This window comes from Bombina bombina, chromosome 6 (assembly GCF_027579735.1).
Source record: "Bombina bombina isolate aBomBom1 chromosome 6, aBomBom1.pri, whole genome shotgun sequence".
In the NCBI taxonomy this organism is placed as follows: domain Eukaryota; kingdom Metazoa; phylum Chordata; class Amphibia; order Anura; family Bombinatoridae; genus Bombina; species Bombina bombina.
The window spans coordinates 350,505,604-350,527,134 of NC_069504.1; the positions used below are offsets into that span (position 1 = coordinate 350,505,604).

A 21,531-nucleotide genomic window follows, 5' to 3' on the forward strand; every position below is an offset into this window, starting at 1 on the left:
GTTCATAGTTCCCAAAAAAGAGGGAACGTTCAGACCAATCTTAGATCTCAAGATCTTAAACAAGTTTCTCAAGGTTCCATCGTTCAAAATGGAAACCATTCGAACAATTCTTCCTTCCATCCAGGAAGGTCAATTCATGACCACGGTGGATTTAAAGGATGCGTATCTACATATCCCTATCCACAAGGAACATCATCGGTTCCTAAGGTTCGCATTCCTGGACAAGCATTACCAGTTCGTGGCGCTTCCTTTCGGATTAGCCACTGCTCCAAGGATTTTCACAAAGGTACTAGGGTCCCTTCTAGCTGTGCTAAGACCAAGGGGCATTGCTGTAGTACCTTACTTGGACGACATTCTGATTCAAGCGTCGTCCCTTCCTCAAGCAAAGGCTCACACGGACATCGTCCTGGCCTTTCTCAGATCTCACGGATGGAAAGTGAACGTGGAAAAGAGTTCTCTATCTCCGTCAACAAGGGTTCCCTTCTTGGGAACAATAATAGACTCTTTAGAAATGAGGATTTTTCTGACAGAGGCCAGAAAAACTTCTAGACTCTTGTCGGATACTTCATTCCGTTCCTCTTCCTTCCATAGCGCAGTGCATGGAAGTGATAGGTTTGATGGTAGCGGCAATGGACATAGTTCCTTTTGCGCGCATTCATCTAAGACCATTACAACTGTGCATGCTCAGTCAGTGGAATGGGGACTATACAAACTTGTCTCCGAGGATACAAGTAAATCAGAGGACCAGAGACTCACTCCGTTGGTGGCTGTCCCTGGACAACCTGTCACAAGGGATGACCTTCCGCAGACCAGAGTGGGTCATTGTCACGACCGACGCCAGTCTGATGGGCTGGGGCGCGGTCTGGGGATCCCTGAAAGCTCAGGGTCTTTGGTCTCGGGAAGAATCTCTTCTACCGATAAATATTCTGGAACTGAGAGCGATATTCAATGCTCTCAAGGCTTGGCCTCAGCTAGCGAGGGCCAAGTTCATACGGTTTCAATCAGACAACATGACAACTGTTGCGTACATCAACCATCAGGGGGGAACAAGGAGTTCCCTGGCGATGGAAGAAGTGACCAAAATCATTCTATGGGCGGAGTCTCACTCCTGCCACCTGTCTGCTATCCACATCCCAGGAGTGGAAAATTGGGAAGCGGATTTTCTGAGTCGTCAGACATTGCATCCGGGGGAGTGGGAACTCCATCCGGAAATCTTTGCCCAAGTCACTCAACTGTGGGGCATTCCAGACATGGATCTGATGGCCTCTCGTCAGAACTTCAAAGTTCCTTGCTACGGGTCCAGATCCAGGGATCCCAAGGCGGCTCTAGTGGATGCACTAGTAGCACCTTGGACCTTCAAACTAGCTTATGTATTCCCGCCGTTTCCTCTCATCCCCAGGCTGGTAGCCAGGATCAATCAGGAAAGGGCGTCGGTGATCTTGATAGCTCCTGCGTGGCCACGCAGGACTTGGTATGCAGATCTGGTGAATATGTCATCGGCTCCACCATGGAAGCTACCTTTGAGACGAGACCTTCTTGTTCAAGGTCCGTTCGAACATCCGAATCTGGTCTCACTCCAGCTGACTGCCTGGAGATTGAACGCTTGATCTTATCGAAGCGAGGGTTCTCAGATTCTGTTATCGATACTCTTGTTCAGGCCAGAAAGCCTGTAACTAGAAAGATGTACCACAAAATTTGGAAAAAATATATCTGTTGGTGTGAATCTAAAGGATTCCCTTGGGACAAGGTTAAGATTCCTAAGATTCTATCCTTCCTTCAAGAAGGATTGGAAAAAGGATTATCTGCAAGTTCCCTGAAGGGACAGATTTCTGCCTTGTCTGTGTTACTTCACAAAAGCTGGCAGCTGTGCCAGATGTTCAAGCCTTTGTTCAGGCTCTGGTTAGAATCAAGCCTGTTTACAAACCTTTGACTCCTCCTTGGAGTCTCAACTTAGTTCTTTCAGTTCTTCAGGGGGTTCCGTTTGAACCCTTACATTCCGTTGATATTAAGTTATTATCTTGGAAAGTTTTGTTTTTGGTTGCAATTTCTTCTGCTAGAAGAGTTTCAGAATTGTCTGCTCTGCAGTGTTCTCCTCCTTATCTGGTGTTCCATGCAGATAAGGTGGTTTTACGTACTAAACCTGGTTTTCTTCCAAAAGTTGTTTCTAACAAAAACATTAACCAGGAGATTATCGTACCTTCTCTGTGTCCGAAACCAGTTTCGAAGAAGGAACGTTTGTTGCACAATTTGGATGTTGTTCGCGCTCTAAAATTCTATTTAGATGCTACAAAGGATTTTAGACAAACATCTTCCTTGTTTGTTGTTTATTCCGGTAAAAGGAGAGGTCAAAAAGCAACTTCTACCTCTCTCTCTTTTTGGATTAAAAGCATCATCAGATTGGCTTACGAGACTGCCGGACGGCAGCCTCCTGAAAGAATCACAGCTCATTCCACTAGGGCTGTGGCTTCCACATGGGCCTTCAAGAACGAGGCTTCTGTTGATCAGATATGTAGGGCAGCGACTTGGTCTTCACTGCACACTTTTACCAAATTTTACAAGTTTGATACTTTTGCTTCTTCTGAGGCTGTTTTTGGGAGAAAGGTTTTGCAAGCCGTGGTGCCTTCCATTTAGGTGACCTGATTTGCTCCCTCCCTTCATCCGTGTCCTAAAGCTTTGGTATTGGTTCCCACAAGTAAGGATGACGCCGTGGACCGGACACACCTATGTTGGAGAAAACAGAATTTATGTTTACCTGATAAATTACTTTCTCCAACGGTGTGTCCGGTCCACGGCCCGCCCTGGTTTTTTAATCAGGTCTGATAATTTATTTTCTTTAACTACAGTCACCACGGTATCATATGGTTTCTCCTATGCAAATATTCCTCCTTAACGTCGGTCGAATGACTGGGGTAGGCGGAGCCTAGGAGGGATCATGTGACCAGCTTTGCTGGGCTCTTTGCCATTTCCTGTTGGGGAAGAGAATATCCCACAAGTAAGGATGACGCCGTGGACCGGACACACCGTTGGAGAAAGTAATTTATCAGGTAAACATAAATTCTGTTTTCTGCAATTCACTAAAACTCTTATTTGCAGCTTAATAATATTATTCTTTGCACTACACACTTTTAGCATTACAACACAGGAGACATTCTGTCATTGTTAATGTACATAGAAATATGAATAGGGCTGGGTAAATTGAGAAATAAATATTATTATTATCATTCATTTGTAAAGCACTGCAAAATTTCAACTTTGTCATAATATTTCTGACAAATGCTTTTTTTTTCCCACAAAGAAAATGTGCCGCCTGAAATATGTTTTTTTATTAAGCAACTGCTTTTTGATAAATAAAATGTATTGTGATATAGATATGGACCTGGAAGTCTGGACAGAGCAAGCTATTACATGGGCACAAAGAAGCTGTGAAATGTTTTAGGATTTTGCAAAACTCAAGACTGTTATCATGGTGTTTTGATGGAAAAGTTAAGGTAAGAAATACATTAATTATCTATATATAAAAGATGTGAAAGTGAAGTATATAATTGTATTTTAAAGTTGTGTATATGTATGTGTGTGTGTGTGTATATATATATATATATATATATATATACACACAGAGAAAGCCCAGCACTCGCAAGCTCTGTTAAGATTAAAAGAAAAAATGGAAGGGTTAGTTACCGCTTTGGACAGCACTGCTTCCTGTGAGTGCCAGTGAGCACCCAGGGCTGAGTACTCAGTCTGAGAGTGCAGTTCCCTTCCGTGTTTTGTGTGTGTGTGTGTGTGTGTATATATATATATATATATATATATATATATATATATAATCATAATTTATATTTTATTTATATTGCGCCAACATATTCTGCAGCGCTGTCCATGGGTACAATTGATATAAGTGAAACAATGATATAATACTTGTAAGGGACAAGACAAAATTTAACAAACAAATACAGGAGTAATTTAGGGCCCTATTCCTGTGGGAACTTACAATCTAGAAAGGTAGGAGGGTGAGAAGTTAGATGAGGGCAAATATTAGATAAGTGGACTTCATTTGTTACTAAGTTAGTTGGTAGGCTTCCCTGAACAAAATTGTCTTAGGGAGCATTTAAAAGAAGGCAGATTGGGGGAAAGTCTGACAGTGGGAAGAAGTGTGTTCCAGTGGGTTGGTGCCACACGAGAGGAGTTCTACAGTCTAGCATGAGAAGAGGTGATAATAGAATATGCATGGAGCAGGTCATTGTTGGATCTTAGGGGGCGGGCTGGAGTATATTTGTTGATTAGTGAGGATGGTGAATGGGGAGACAGTGAAGAGACTCACAGAGAGGTACAGCAGATACATAGAATTTAGGATAGACTGAAAGGGGGAGCTTTCCTCTGAAGTACATCCAAAACCATCTCCTATGGCAGTGTACCCTTATAACGCTCTGAACTAAAGCCCTGTGTACGTCCAAGTCTCTCTTGGTAAAGATAATTTTCTGCTTTGCGCCTCTGCATGCATAATCCACAGTTCACATAAAACCAAAAATTGATCTTTCCTTCTTAATATAAGGAAAGTTCACGCCTTTATTCCTCACTGTTGGGAAATACTGAACCTGGCCACTAGGAGGAGACAAAGACACCCCAGCCAAAGGCTTAAATACCTCTCCCACTTCCCCCAGTCATTCTTTGCCTTTTGTCACAGGAGGATGGCAGAGAAGTGTCAGAAGATTTTGGATTAGTTCCTTAGAAGGGGTATCTGCCCTTCGATATGGGACTGGAGTTTTAAGTAGTCTTGTCAGCCTCTCAGTGAGAGCATTGACAAATGTTAGTGTCTGGAGATGCAGGGAGATTCTTTCTGCAAACCCATTTAGACTGCTTGCTAACAGCTTCTTAAGCAATTACTGTTGACGAGTTTCACTTCCTGCTTGTTTTTTCTTCACTCAAGTCCATGTCAGGAGTGATGCTACAAGACTGTCACACTTGAGAGGCTGTGTTTCTGTTCCACAGCATGGATTCTGGTAAGATTGTTTCAATTTTTACATATGTTGGAAACGCTAGAAAACAGGGTCACAGTGTGACTCCTTTTATCTTAATAAGAATCATGGGTTAATATCTCCTGAGGGAGGTTATTGAACAGTGGGGATTAATCAAATGTGATGCTTTGATTTTATGCTGCTTTATGTGTGAGATTACATTGGGCTCATAGACTGTTTATGTGGTTGGAACACACAGGTTTTTACTTTCACTTTGAACGCTGCGCAGCTTGTAGTTTGGCACACTTTTTCTCATAGCAGGGGCGGTCCTGCCTTGCGCACCACGTGACCGGGTGTGGTCGCACTTTCATTTCCTGTTTCCTGACCAAGCTAGCTGTCGGAGAAGACTTTTTTTTTTTCTCTTTTTTGTCTAAGTCCAGGAGGTGGTGAGTGCCCAAGCCATTGGAAGTACAAAGGTGCCGTTTTTGTGAGAAATAAAGATTGTTTTATTCTGTGCCCTACTGTCATTAGCGTAAGCTATGGAGGATTCTGATATTCTTGAGGCTACTCCCTCTATTCCAAATAGTAAATACCTGTTTATATTGTAAGGAGGGCTTGGTATGCCCACCCTCTAAACTATGTTCCACATGCATAAACAAAGTTATTATGTCTAAGAAGGTTAACCCCTTTAGTACCACTGAGCCGTCCACCTCTAAGGACTCGCTTTCCTGTGAGGTGCATACCCATCAGTCATCTCCCTCATCTCATGCAGCTTCCTGTAGCACGCCTGATCCTCCATCTGGAGGGAGCCTTTTACCATCAGACTTTACTGCGCAGTTAAAGATGGCGGTGTCTGGGGCCCTTAGTGCTTTACCTCGCCCTGCCAAACGCAAGCGAAAGGTTAAACATAGCTCTCCTGTCCAGGGGTCATCTAGTGATTTATTGGATTTATCTGTTTTTCAATTATCCAAGGATGGGTCACACTCTGAGTCTTCAGAGGGTGAACTTTCTGGATCGGAGTCTGTTACCTCTAGGCCTCCTGCTGCAGAGGAACCAGCCTTTAGATTTAAGATTGAACACTTACGTTTTCTTCTGTAGGAGGTTCCAGAGGCCAAGCTGCCTGATGACCCATTGATCCCTAAATTAGACAGTTTTTACGAGGACAGGGTAGTGCCGTTAACTTTTCCCGTTCCTGTAAAAATGGCGAACATTTTTAAGAACGAGTGGGATAGAATTGGTTCTTCCTTTTCCCCTTCGTCTTTCTTTAACAAATTATTCCCGGTCCCGGACTCTCAATTGGAGTTGTGGGGTTCCGTCCCTAAGGTGGATGGTGCTATCTCCACACTGGCCAAGCATACTACTATCCTACTTGAGGATAGCTCGTCGTTCAGAGAGCCGATGGATAAGAAGATGGAAACTTTTCTCAGAAAAATGTTTCAGCATACGGGATACTTGTTTCAACTGGCAGCGGCTGTTGCCTCGGTTGCTGGAGCTGCGGCCTACTGATGCGACTCCTTATCGGAATTGATCAAGGTGGAGGGTACCCTTGACATTATCCAAGAAAGAATTAAGGCCTTGAGAATTAAAAAAAAAAAAAAAAAAAGAGAGAATTGCTAATTCTTGTATCTGTGATGCAAACATGCAGATCATTCGCCTAAATGCTAAGATTTCTAGTTTTTCAGTGCAGACCCGTTGGGCGCTCTGGCTGAAATACTGGTCTGCGGATATGACTTCTAATTCTAGACTCCTTTCCCTTCCTTTTAAGGGAAAGATTTTATTTGGTCCAGGCCTGGACTCTATTATCCCCACGGTTACAGGGGGCAAGGGTGCCTTCCTACCGCAGGAGGAACAGTCCTCCTCTAAGCTCGAGCAAGCCAAGAGCACTTTGAAACCAGCTGTCAGGGTTTTTTCCCTGTTTTGTTTGCCATTTGCTGCTGGCAGCCATTTTACTCACCTCTCTTCCTGACTATGGTGCATTGTTGGGGATGCTGCTCATTTCCTGCACTTCCTTTTATGGCCAGACTGGTGTGCATCATCCTTGTGAGACAGGATGCAGTCTCAGAATTGTGATGTCATCACTTATTATTTAAAGGGCCTCTGTTCAGTATGCTTTGCCTTTGCATTGTCTCAGACCTGTTTGTGAGAGTTCCTGTGTATTACCTGGCTGCCTGACGTCCTTCCTGGTTCCTGATCCCTGGCTTGTTTCTGACTCTGCTGTTTTCCTTGTTGCTGATTCCGGCTCGTCTGAATGTTCGCTTTGGCTCCTGACTCGGCTCGTCTGACTACCAGCTCTGGTTTTGACTCCTGGCTTGTTATTTGACTTGTGGACTTTTTATTATTTTTTGCTATTAATAAAGGTGTGATTATTTTTGCACTTCTCGTGTCAGTCTGATTCCTGGCACCCTGACACCGGCACAATCCTGGAATAAATCCAAGCAGAACAAGAAGCCTGCCGAGACCAAGTTGGCATCAAGGGGCGGCCTCCTATTTGGCGCTGGATCGTGTAGGGGGAAGACTGTTTAACTTCCATTCCGCAAGGATCACTTCCAGTTCCTAAGGTTTGCGTTCCTGGACCAGCACTTACAGTTTAGAATTTTTACAAAGGTTCTAGGGGCTCTTCTGGCCAGAACCCTGGGTATAGCAGTAGCTCCCTACTTGGACGATATTCTGGTACAAGCACCATCTTTTCGTCTGGCGGAGGACCATTCGGTATCTCTCTTTTTCGATCTCATGGATGGAAGATAAACTTAGAAAAGAGTTCTCTGATTCCAAGCACCAGGGTAGAATTCCTGGGTACTATAAGAGACTCCATATCCATGAGGATATTTCTAACAGACCAGATACGTTGCAAGCTAGCTTCAGCATGTCTTGCCCTCCGGACCTCCTTGAGGCCATCTGTGGCTCCGTGTCCAGCATGGACATAATTCCCTTTGCCAGTTTCCGTCTCAGACCATTACAAAAGTGTATGCATGCTGAGGCAGTGGAACAGCGATCATTTGGATCTGTCTCAACAGATTTCCCTAGACAACCGGTCAAGAGAATTGCTCTCTTGGTGGCTCTGTCCAGATCATCTATCCCAATGTACATCCTTTCTAAGACCATCCTGGGAGATTGTGACTACAGACTTGAGTCTATCAGGATGGGGAGCTGTTTGGGGTGCCAAGAAGGCACAGGGCCTGTGGTCTCAGGAGGAACACTCCCTCCTGATCAACATTCTGGAACTTTGAGCAATCTACAATGCTCTGAAGGCTTGGCCTCTTCTGGGTTTGTCCGGGTTTTTCAGATTCCAGTCGGACAATATAAACTTGGTGGCTTACATCAACCATCAGGGTGGAACAAGAAGCTCCCTAACAATGAGGGAATTATCTCGGATTCTGGAGTGGGTGGAGGCCCACAGCTGTTCGGTGTTAGCGATCCACATTCCGGGTGTGGACAACTCGGAAGCGGATTTTCTCAGCAGACAATCCTTTCATCCAGGGGAATGGTCTCTCCATCCCGAAGTGTTTGCTGAGATGTGCTACAGGTGGGGGACGATAGATCTCATGGCGTCTCGTCTCAATAACAAGCTACTCAGATATGGGTCGAGGTCCAGGGATCCTCATGCGGAGCTAATAGATACATTAGCAGTGCCTTGGAGGTTCAATCTAATTTACCTTTTCCCACCGTTACCACTCCTTCCTTGTGTAGTGGCCCGCATCAAGCAGGAGCAGGCATCAGTGATACAGATTGCTCCATCGTGGCCGCGAAGGACGTGGTTTGCGGATCTGGTGGGGATGTCATCTCCTCCTCCATGGAAGTTACCTTGTCGCAGGGATCTGCTGGAACAAGGTCCTTTTGTTCATCAAAATCTAGATTCTCTGAGGCTGACTGCATGGAGATTGAACGCTTAGTCCTAGCCAAGAGAGGTTTTTCTGAAAGAGTTATTGATACTCTCATTCAAGCTTGTAAGCCGGTTACTCGTCGCATCTATCATAAGGTGTGGAACACCTATTTGTTCTGGTGTGAAGAGCGTAGATTCCCCTGGCATAATGTTAAGGTTGCCAGGATCCTTTCGTTTCTCCAGGATGGACTGGAGAAGGGTCTTTCTGCCAGTTCACTGAGGGGACAGATTTCGGCGCTGTCCGTTTTACTGCACCAGAGGCTCTCAGAGCTTCCAGATGTACAGTCTTTTGTTAAGGCTCTGATTAGGATCAGACCCATGTCTAGATCTAGGGCTGCTCCTTGGTGTCTGAATCTTGTTCTTAAGGTTTTGCAGCGGGCTCCGTTTAAGCCTATGTATGAAATTGACATTAAGTTGTTATCCTGAAAGGTTCTTTTTCTACTGGCTATTGCTTCTGCGCGCAGAGTATCTTAGATTGCCACCTTGCAATGTGAGCCTCATTATCTTGTGTTCCATGCTGATAAGGCTGTCCTACGTACTAAGTTAGGGTTTCTTCCTAAGGTTGTGTCAGACCGTAACATAAATCAAGAGATTGTGGTTCCTTCCTTGTGTCCTAATCCTTCTTTGAAGGAACGTTTGCTTCATAATTTAGATGGGGTTTGAGCATTGAAGTTCTATCTTCAGGCTACCTTCCTTATTTGTTGCCTATTTTTGGAAGCGTAAGGGGCAGAAGGTCTCTTCGACTTGCTTGTCTTTTTGGTTAAGGAGTGTTATCCTCTTAGCTTATGAGACAGCGAGACATAAGCCTCCTCAGAGAATTACGGCTCATTCTACTAGAGCAGTGGCTTCCTCTTGGGCCTTTAAGAACGAGGCCTCTATGGATCAGAACCTGGGCCTCCTTACATTCTTTTTCTAAATTTTACAAGTTTGATGTTTTTGCTTCTGCTGAAGCATTCTTCGGGAGAAAGGTCTTGCAGGCTGTGGTGCCCTCAGATTAGGGTCTGCCTCTCTTTCTCCCCCTCTCTTTTGTGCTCTTTGTCCCCCTTCTCTTTTGTGCTCTTTCTCTCCCTTCTCTTTTGTGCTCTTTCTCCCCCTTCTCTTTTGTGCTCTTTCTCCCCCTTCTCTTTTGTGCTCTTTCTCCCCCTTCTCTTTTGTGCTCTTTCTCCCCCTTCTCTTTTGTGCTCTTTCTCCCCCTTCTCTTTTGTGCTCTTTCTCCCCCTTCTCTTTTGTGCTCTTTCTCCCCCTTCTCTTTTGTGCTCTTTTTCCCCCTTCTCTTTTGTGCTCTTTCTCCCCCTTCTCTTTTGTGCTCTTTCTCCCCCTTCTCTTTTGTGCTCTTTCTCCCCCTTCTCTTTTGTGCTCTTTTTCCCCCTTCTCTTTTGTGCTCTTTCTCCCCCTTCTCTTTTGTGCTCTTTCTCCCCCTTCTCTTTTGTGCTCTTTCTCCCCCTTCTCTTTTGCGCACTCTCTCGCCCCTCTTTTGCGCACTCTCTCGCCCCTCTTTTGCGCACTCTCTCGCCCCTCTTTTGCGCACTCTCTCTACAGAACATGCCCAGTCAAGCCCACGTCCCATCCACTCTGCCTGGCCCCGCCCACTCCCTCCAGACAGCAGATCAGGTTAGTTTGTGTAAAGGTCCTTTTAAAGAAGTGCTGCTGTATTTCGTTTTACATGTATGAAGAGTTGGCAATATATTGGCAGCAGTTTGCAGTCATACAGGAAGGTGCTGGACTCTTGATGTGTATACACTGTGTGCAGAATTATTAGGCAAATGAGTATTTTGACCACATCATCCTCTTTATGCATGTTGTCTTACTCCAAGCTGTATAGGCTCGAAAGCCTACTACCAATTAAGCATATTAGGTGATGTGCATCTCTGTAATGAGAAGGGGTGTGGTCTACTGACATCAACACCCTATATCAGGTGTGCATAATTATTAGGCAACTTCCTTTCCTTTGGCAAAATGGGTCAAAAGAAGGACTTGACAGGCTCAGAAAAGTCAAGAATAGTGAGATATCTTGCAGAGGGATGCAGCACTCTTAAAATTCCAAAGCTTCTGAAGCGTGATCATCGAACAATCAAGCGTTTCATTCAAAATAGTCAACAGGGTCACAAGAAGCGTGTGGAAAAACCAAGGCGCAAAATAACTGCCCATGAACTGAGAAAAGTCAAGCGTGCAGCTGCCAAGATGCCACTTGCCACCAGTTTGGCCATATTTCAGAGCTGCAACATCACTGGAGTGCCCAAAAGCACAAGGTGTGCAATACTCAGAGACATGGCCAAGGTAAGAAAGGCTGAAAGACGACCACCACTGAACAAGACACACAAGCTGAAACGTCAAGACTGGGCCAAGAAATATCTCAAGACTGATTTTTCTAAGGTTTTATGGACTGATGAAATGAGAGTGAGTCTTGATGGGCCAGATGGATGGGCCCGTGGCTGGATTGGTAAAGGGCAGAGAGCTCCAGTCCGACTCAGACGCCAGCAAGGTGGAGGTGGAGTACTGGTTTGGGCTGGTATCATCAAAGATGAGCTTGTGGGGCCTTTTCGGGTTGAGGATGGAGTCAAGCTCAACTCCCAGTCCTACTGCCAGTTTCTGGAAGACACCTTCTTCAAGCAGTGGTACAGGAAGAAGTCTGCATCCTTCAAGAAAAACATGATTTTCATGCAGGACAATGCTCCATCACACGCGCCCAAGTACTCCACAGCGTGGCTGGCAAGAAAGGGTATAAAAGAAGAAAATCTAATGACATTGCCTCCTTGTTCACCTGATCTGAACCCCATTGAGAACCTGTGGTCCATCATCAAATGTGAGATTTACAAGGAGGGAAAACAGTACACCTCTCTGAACAGTGTCTGGGAGGCTGTGGTTGTTGCTGCACGCAATGTTGATGGTGAACAGATCAAAACACTGACAGAATCCATGGATGGCAGGCTTTTGAGTGTCCTTGCAAAGAAAGGTGGCTATATTGGTCACTGATTTGTTTTTGTTTTGTTTTTGAATGTCAGAAATGTATATTTGTGAATGTTAAGATGTTATATTGGTTTCACTGGTAAAAATAAATAATTGAAATGGGTATATATTTGTTTTTTGTTAAGTTGCCTAATAATTATGCACAGTAATAGTCACCTGCATACACAGATATCCCCCTAAAATAGCTATAACTAAAAACAAACTAAAAACTACTTCCAAAAATATTCAGCTTTGATATTAATGAGTTTTTTGGGTTCATTGAGAACATGGTTGTTGTTCAATAATAAAATTAATCCTCAAAAATACAACTTGCCTAATAATTCTGCACTCCCTGTATAATATGTGTATATAGTTTGTGTAAGGCCAGGTGTGTTTGTCCTTGCGCTGTCTCTACTGCGCATGACAGCTTTGGACAAACACACTTGGCGCTTTATATTATAGGAGATATATATATATATATAACAGTCCCAATGTGAATCCACCCTCATGGGGTTAGCCACCCAGTTGTTCCGTATAAGTATAATAGTTCCCACAGAAACAGAAATAAACCAGGATTTTTCCAAACAGGAGTCAAATTTATTGACGTTTCGTGGAATAAAACTCCCCTTCTTCAGAACATACAGTGTGCACACAAAACAGTGCTTATATACAGTGATACAAAAAAAAAAACCCACCAAAAATGACATAATTTCCGGTATAGTTTAAAGTGAACTCGGAAGTTAACAACCTTCACTTCTGGTACTATCATATAACGTGATACTCAAACAAATGTGCAGTAAAACAAACATTCCTACTACCATTTATAGATTATCATCATATTTACAAACTCATCCGTGTTGGATACATCCTTGTATTGTGCCTAAAATAATCATGTGCTTTCAATAATATGTGCGGTCTCAAACCGTCAGTATCCCATATCAAGGGACCAGAAGTTGTGTCACTTCCGGTTCCAGTTCTGCCGTAATAGCGTCATATCTGACTACACTTCTGTACTATTTGTATACAAACACATATACTTACTGCTGTTTGAAATCATGTGAACATTATGTCTATACCTAAACAATGCGAATCTAGAAATATAGGCAGCTAAAATATAAAGCCACTCGTGAATATTAATTTGTGTTAAACATATAACAGTTCTCAAAAACAATACAGTGATAGTACAACTCAGTTAAAACATAGAGGATGGGCATCAGTATAAGTTGTTATGGCTCAAATACATATTCATATCAGATACGGCTTCTAATTGGATACAAGAACAAATATCATAGAACTATATAGTATAAGCAATACAATTATAAATCAACATCGCATCTTAGCAACATCGTAATATCACACGCAAGGGAAGCTTTCGGTGCCCTAATTGTACCACATGTAATGGAATGATAACTAATAAAAAGTTTAACCATCCGCATGGCAGCCAGAAATATATCATTAACCATCCCATTACGTGTACTACTACGCATGTTGTGTACATGATAATTTGCCCATGTGGCTTACATTACGTGGGGAAGACCCAAGGGACTATCCGTGAAAGAATGGCCAACCATCGAGCCACGATTAGACAGGCCATAAAAAAAGGAAAATCCAAACAACCAGTAGCATGTCACTGGTTGACAGCAAAGCATCCAGTATCGGCCATTAAAGTGATTCTCATTGACCAAATACCCAAATTGCCTTGTGGAGGTGATAGGAACAAGCTGCTTCTTAGGAGAGAAGCAGATTGTAAGTTTGTTTGAGGATCATACACCCTAAAGAACTCAATTCTTTACCAGACTTTGGAGCATTGTCATAAGGTTATGTAGTTATGTGACACAGTAGGGGGGGACACTGGTTGGTTGTGGATGGGGACTGGGTGGGGGTGGTCTTCTGCCTATGGACGGGATACTTACCCCACACCAGAGTCGATGGTGTCTTTGTGTGATGGCGTGAATTACTTGTAGTTCACGTGATCACCATAAGTACCTCCTAGACCTGGATAAGTGGTTCCCTTTCTTTACTAGTGGCACTGACACACACTGCAGACTATGAGCTACAGCATGTCCTGATTAGTGGTTAGTGTATGAGTAATGTGGTAACAATGTTGCTAATATGCAATGTTGATTTATAATTGTATTGCCTATACTTTATAGTTCCTTGATATTTGTTCTTGTCTCCAATTAGAAGCCGTATCTGATATGACTATGTATTTGAGCCATAACAACTTATACTGATGTCCATCCTCTATGTTTTAATTGAGTTGTACTATCACTGTATTGTTTTTGAGAACTGTTATATGTTTAACAAGAGTTAATATTCACGAGTGGCTTTATATTTTAGCTGCCTATATTTCTAGATTCGCATTGTTTAGGTATAGACATAATGTTCACATGATTTCAAACACCAATAAGTATATGTGTTTGTATACAAATAGTACGAAAGTGACGTCGGATATGGCGCTATTCCGGCAGGACCGGAACCGGAAGTGACGCAACTTCCGGTCCCTTGATATGGGATACTGACAGTTTGAGACCGCACATATTATTGAAAGCACATGATTATTTTAGGCACAGTACAAGGATGTATCCAACACTGATGAGTTTGTAAATATGATGATAATCTATAAATGGTAGTAAGAATGTTTGGTTTTCTGCACATTTGTTTGAGTATCACGTTATATGATAGTACCAGAAGTGAAGGTTGTTAACTTCCGAGTTCACTATACCGGAAATTGTCATTTTTGGCGCGCTTTTTTTTTGTCAGGAAGGAGGAGGTTCTGTTTGTTGTATCACTGTATTTAAGCACGGTTTTGTGTGCCCACTGTATGTTCTGAAGAAGGGGAGTTTTATTCACCGAAACGTCAATAAATTTGACTTTCTCCAACATAGGTGTGTCCGGTCCACGGCGTCATCCTTACTTGTGGGATATTCTCTTCCCCAACAGGAAATGGCAAAGAGCCCAGCAAAGCTGGTCACATGATCCCTCCTAGGCTCCGCCTACCCCAGTCATTCTCTTTGCCGTTGTACAGGCAACATCTCCACGGAGATGGCTTAGAGTTTTTTAGTGTTTAACTGTAGTTTTTATTATTCAATCAAGAGTTTGTTATTTTGAAATAGTGCTGGTATGTACTATTTACTCAGAAACAGAAAAGAGATGAAGATTTCTGTTTGTATGAGGAAAATGATTTTAGTAACCGTCACTAAAATCCATGGCTGTTCCACACAGGACTGTTGAGAGCAATTAACTTCAGTTGGGGGAACAGTGAGCAGTCTCTTGCTGCTTGAGGTATGACACATTCTAACAAGACGATGTAATGCTGGAAGCTGTCATTTTCCCTATGGGATCCGGTAAGCCATGTTTATTACGATCGTAAATAAGGGCTTCAAAAAGGGCTTATTAAGACTGTAGACTTTTTCTGGGCTAAATCGATTGATTATTAACACATATTTAGCCTTGAGGAATCATTTTATCTGGGTATTTTGATATAATAATATCGGCAGGCACTGTTTTAGACACCTTATTCTTTAGGGGCTTTCCCAAAGCATAGGCAGAGCCTCATTTTCGCGCCGGTGTTGCGCACTTGTTTTTGAGAGGCATGGCATGCAGTCGCATGTGAGAGGAGCTCTGATACTTAGAAAAGACTTTCTGAAGGCGTCATTTGGTATCGTATTCCCCTTGGGGCTTGGTTGGGTCTCAGCAAAGCAGATACCAGGGACTGTAAAGGGGTTAAAGTTCAAAACGGCTCCGGTTCCGTTATTTTAAGGGTTAAAGCTTCCAAATTTGGTGTGCAATACTTTTAAGGCTTTAAGACACTGTGGTGAAAATTTGGTGAATTTTGAACAATTCCTTCATGTTTTTTCGCATTTGCAGTAATAAAGTGTGTTCAGTTTAAAATTTAAAGTGACAGTCACGGTTTTATTTTAAAACGTTTTTTGTACTTTGTTATCAAGTTTATGCTTGTTTAACATGTCTGAACTACCAGATAGACTGTGTTCTGAATGTGGGGAAGCCAGGATTCCTATTCATTTAAATAAATGTGATTTATGTGACAATGACAATGATGCCCAAGATGATTCCTCAAGTGAGGGGAGTAAGCATGGTACTGCATCATTCCCTCCTTCGTCTACACGAGTCTTGCCCACTCAGGAGGCCCCTAGTACATCTAGCGCGCCAATACTCCTTACTATGCAACAATTAACGGCTGTAATGGATAATTCTGTCAAAAACATTTTAGCCAAAATGAACACTTATCAGCGTAAGCGCGACTGCTCTGTTTTAGATACTGAAGAGCATGACGACGCTGATAATAATATTTCTGAAGGGCCCCTAACCCAGTCTGATGGGGCCAGGGAGGTTTTGTCTGAGGGAGAAATTACTGATTCAGGGAACATTTCTCAACTAGCTGAACCTGATGTGATTGCATTTAAATTTAAGTTGGAACATCTCCGCATTCTGCTTAAGGAGGTATTATCCACTCTGGATGATTGTGACAAGTTGGTCATCCCAGAGAAACTATGTAAAATGGACAAGTTCCTAGAGGTGCCGGGGCTCCCAGAAGCTTTTCCTATACCCAAGCGGGTGGCGGACATTGTTAATAAAGAATGGGAAAGGCCCGGTATTCCTTTCGTCCCTCCCCCCATATTTAAAAAATTGTTTCCTATGGTCGACCCCAGAAAGGACTTATGGCAGACAGTCCCCAAGGTCGAGGGAGCGGTTTCCACTTTAAACAAACGCACCACTATACCCATAGAGGATAGTTGTGCTTTCAAAGATCCTATGGATAAAAAATTAGAAGGTTTGCTTAAAAAGATGTTTGTTCAGCAGGGTTACCTTCTACAACCAATTTCATGCATTGTCCCTGTCGCTACAGCCGCATGTTTCTGGTTCGATGAGCTGATAAAGGCGGTCGATAGTGATTCTCCTCCTTATGAGGAGATTATGGACAGAATCAATGCTCTCAAATTGGCTAATTCTTTCACCCTAGACGCCACTTTGCAATTGGCTAGGTTAGCGGCTAAGAATTCTGGGTTTGCTATTGTGGCGCGCAGAGCGCTTTGGTTGAAATCTTGGTCGGCTGATGCGTCTTCCAAGAACAAGCTACTTAACATTCCTTTCAAGGGGAAAACGCTGTTTGGCCCTGACTTGAAAGAGATTATCTCTGATATCACTGGGGGTAAGGGCCACGCCCTTCCTCAGGATCGGCCTTTCAAGGCAAAAAATAAACCTAATTTTCGTCCCTTTCGTAGAAACGGACCAGCCCAAAGTGCTACGTCCTCTAAGCAAGAGGGTAATACTTCTCAAGCCAAGCCAGCTTGGAGACCAATGCAAGGCTGGAACAAGGGAAAGCAGGCCAAGAAACCTGCCACTGCTACCAAGACAGCATGAAATGTTGGCCCCCGATCCGGGACCGGATCTGGTGGGGGGCAGACTCTCTCTCTTCGCTCAGGCTTGGGCAAGAGATGTTCTGGATCCTTGGGCGCTAGAAATAGTCTCCCAAGGTTATCTTCTGGAATTCAAGGGACTTCCCCCAAGGGGGAGGTTCCACAGGTCTCAGTTGTCTTCAGACCACATAAAAAGACAGGCATTCTTACATTGTGTAGAAGACCTGTTAAAAATGGGAGTGATTCATCCTGTTCCATTAAGAGAACAAGGGATGGGGTTCTACTCCAATCTGTTTATAGTTCCCAAAAAAGAGGGAACGTTCAGACCAATCTTAGATCTCAAGATCTTAAACAAGTTTCTCAAGGTTCCATCGTTCAAGATGGAAACCATTCGAACTATTCTTCCTTCCATCCAGGAAGGTCAATTCATGACCACGGTGGATTTAAAGGATGCGTATCTACATATTCCTATCCACAAGGAACATCATCGGTTCCTGAGGTTCGCATTCCTGGACAAACATTACCAGTTCGTGGCGCTTCCTTTCGGATTAGCCACTGCTCCAAGGATTTTCACAAAGGTACTAGGGTCCCTTCTAGCTGTGCTAAGACCAAGGGGCATTGCTGTAGTACCTTACTTGGACGACATTCTGATTCAAGCGTCGTCCCTTCCTCAAGCAAAGGCTCACACGGACATTGTCCTGGCCTTTCTCAGATCTCACGGATGGAAAGTGAACGTGGAAAAGAGTTCTCTATCTCCGTCAACAAGGGTTCCCTTCTTGGGAACAATAATAGACTCCTTAGAAATGAGGATTTTTCTGACAGAGGCCAGAAAAACAAAACTTCTAGACTCTTGTCGGATACTTCATTCCGTTCCTCTTCCTTCCATAGCTCAGTGCATGGAAGTGATCGGGTTGATGGTAGCGGCAATGGACATAGTTCCTTTTGCACGCATTCATCTAAGACCATTACAACTGTGCATGCTCAGTCAGTGGAATGGGGACTATACAGACTTGTCTCCGAAGATACAAGTAAATCAGAGGACCAGAGACTCACTCCGTTGGTGGCTGTCCCTGGACAACCTGTCACGAGGGATGACATTCCGCAGACCAGAGTGGGTCATTGTCACGACCGACGCCAGTCTGATGGGCTGGGGCACGGTCTGGGGTTCCCTGAAAGCTCAGGGTCTTTGGTCTCGGGAAGAATCTCTTCTACCGATAAATATTCTGGAACTGAGAGTGATATTCAATGCTCTCAAGGCTTGGCCTCAGCTAGCGAGGGCCAAGTTCATACGGTTTCAATCAGACAACATGACAACTGTTGCGTACATCAACCATCAGGGGGGAACAAGGAGTTCCCTGGCGATGGAAGAAGTGACCAAAATCATTCTATGGGCGGAGTCTCACTCCTGCCACCTGTCTGCTATCCACATCCCAGGAGTGGAAAATTGGGAAGCGGATTTTCTGAGTCGTCAGACATTGCATCCGGGGGAGTGGGAACTCCATCCGGAAATCTTTGCCCAAGTCACTCAGCTGTGGGGCATTCCAGACATGGATCTGATGGCCTCTCGTCAGAACTTCAAAGTTCCTTGCTACGGGTCCAGATCCAGGGATCCCAAGGCGGCTCTAGTGGATGCACTAGTAGCACCTTGGACCTTCAAACTAGCTTATGTGTTCCCGCCGTTTCCTCTCATCCCCAGGCTGGTAGCCAGGATCAATCAGGAGAGGGCGTCGGTGATCTTGATAGCTCCTGCGTGGCCACGCAGGACTTGGTATGCAGATCTGGTGAATATGTCATCGGCTCCACCTTGGAAGCTACCTTTGAGACGAGACCTTCTTGTTCAGGGTCCGTTCGAACATCCGAATCTGGTTTCACTCCAGCTGACTGCTTGGAGATTGAACGCTTGATCTTATCGAAGCGAGGGTTCTCAGATTCTGTTATCGATACTCTTGTTCAGGCCAGAAAGCCTGTAACTAGAAAGATTTACCACAAAATTTGGAAAAAATATATCTGTTGGTGTGAATCTAAAGGATTCCCTTGGGACAAGGTTAAGATTCCTAGGATTCTATCCTTCCTTCAAGAAGGATTGGAAAAAGGATTATCTGCAAGTTCCCTGAAGGGACAGATTTCTGCCTTGTCTGTGTTACTTCACAAAAAGCTGGCCGCTGTGCCAGATGTTCAAGCCTTTGTTCAGGCTCTGGTTAGAATTAAGCCTGTTTACAAACCTTTGACTCCTCCTTGGAGTCTCAATTTAGTTCTTTCAGTTCTTCAGGGGGTTCCGTTTGAACCCTTGCATTCCGTTGATATTAAGTTATTATCTTGGAAAGTTTTGTTTTTAGTTGCAATTTCTTCTGCTAGAAGAGTTTCAGAATTATCTGCTCTGCAGTGTTCTCCTCCTTATCTGGTGTTCCATGCAGCTAAGGTGGTTTTACGTACTAAACCTGGTTTTCTTCCAAAAGTTGTTTCTAACAAAAACATTAACCAGGAGATTATCGTACCTTCTCTGTGTCCGAAACCAGTTTCAAAGAAGGAACGTTTGTTGCACAATTTGGATGTTGTTCGCGCTCTAAAATTCTATTTAGATGCTACAAAGGATTTTAGACAAACATCTTCCTTGTTTGTTGTTTATTCCGGTAAAAGGAGAGGTCAAAAAGCAACTTCTACCTCTCTCTCTTTTTGGATTAAAAGCATCATCAGATTGGCTTACGAGACTGCCGGACGGCAGCCTCCCGAAAGAATCACAGCTCATTCCACTAGGGCTGTGGCTTCCACATGGGCCTTCAAGAACGAGGCTTCTGTTGATCAGATATGTAGGGCAGCGACTTGGTCTTCACTGCACACTTTTACCAAATTTTACAAGTTTGATACTTTTGCTTCTTCTGAGGCTATTTTTGGGAGAAAGGTTTTGCAAGCCGTGGTGCCTTCCATTTAGGTGACCTGATTTGCTCCCTCCCTTCATCCGTGTCCTAAAGCTTTGGTATTGGTTCCCACAAGTAAGGATGACGCCGTGGACCGGACACACCTATGTTGGAGAAAACAGAATTTATGTTTACCTGATAAATTACTTTCTCCAACGGTGTGTCCGGTCCACGGCCCGCCCTGGTTTTTTTAATCAGGTCTGATAATTTATTTTCTTTAACTACAGTCACCACGGTACCATATGGTTTCTCCTATGCAAATATTCCTCCTTAACGTCGGTCGAATGACTGGGGTAGGCGGAGCCTAGGAGGGATCATGTGACCAGCTTTGCTGGGCTCTTTGCCATTTCCTGTTGGGGAAGAGAATATCCCACAAGTAAGGATGACGCCGTGGACCGGACACACCGTTGGAGAAAGTAATTTATCAGGTAAACATAAATTCTGTTTTTATTTGGAAAAATCCTGGTTTGTTTCTGTTTCTGTGGGATATATATATATATATATATATAATTTTAAAATTGCAGTCATTTACAAACATTCAGATGTTAATATTTTATTTCTGAATACACTTCATAACTTTATAACTTTTGTTGTTGGTTTTTGAAATATGAACAATGCATATTACATAAAAGTAAAAAAAGTAAAATAACAACATGCAAACAATAATGGCAATGAATTTCAGTTAGGTAAATGTGACATTTTAGAGCCCTGTGCAAAAAAAGTGCTGCAGTTTAAAATTATAGTAAATAAAGTCTAAATCAATGGATGACTTTGCAGTGGTAACTTTCCACAAATGCAGCAAAACTTGAGTTTAAAACTTGCTTTTACTGTGATATCTGCCTGGTCTGTGAGGCCTAGATTATAAGTGAAGCACTAACATCTGTAAGTCAGATAGCGTGGCTGTGCTTATTTCCTCTCCCCACTTCTATAGGGCACTCTACAAAAGCCTGTTAGGGCTAAGCAAAGTGTGCTAAACCCGAAGGTGTGTTAATAAATACTTGAAATAGCATTGTTCTGTTTTTAATTTTAAATGTGTGTGTATGTATGTGTTTGTGTGTGTGTGTGTATATATATATATATATATATATATATATATGTGTGTGTGTATATATATATATATATATATATATATATATATATATAGCTATATCTGTAAGGATATACATAGATATTGTGCATGTATGTGTGCACATACATACTGTATGTATTTAGTGCACTGAATCTTTGGAACCTAAATGTTTCTGTGCATCGTCGACTATATAAAGTTGTAAGTTTATTAATCCGCCTCCCCCTATAGTTTCACATGCTTAAACTCTATTAAACCTAACCAACAGTCCTGGAGCACGTCATCTAGAGTTTTAATAAACACATCAATGTCTCAATTCTTGAGATCAAGACAAATAGATATCGGTCATAAAGGGAGCCTTACTTGAGGTTTCCTTTAGTCGGGATATCAA

General features: G+C 43.2%; 1 protein-coding gene across 1 annotated transcript in view; it reads left to right on the forward strand.

Annotated features, from left to right (window-relative positions):
- LOC128662948 (apoptotic protease-activating factor 1) overlaps positions 1-21,531 on the forward strand; it is a 257,549-nt gene that overhangs the window by 220,383 nt on the left and 15,635 nt on the right. Inside the window, exon 7 of the mRNA XM_053717011.1 lies at positions 3,369-3,488. Within this exon, the coding sequence (XP_053572986.1) occupies positions 3,369-3,488 (120 nt within the window). The remainder of the gene's footprint in view (positions 1-3,368; positions 3,489-21,531) is intronic.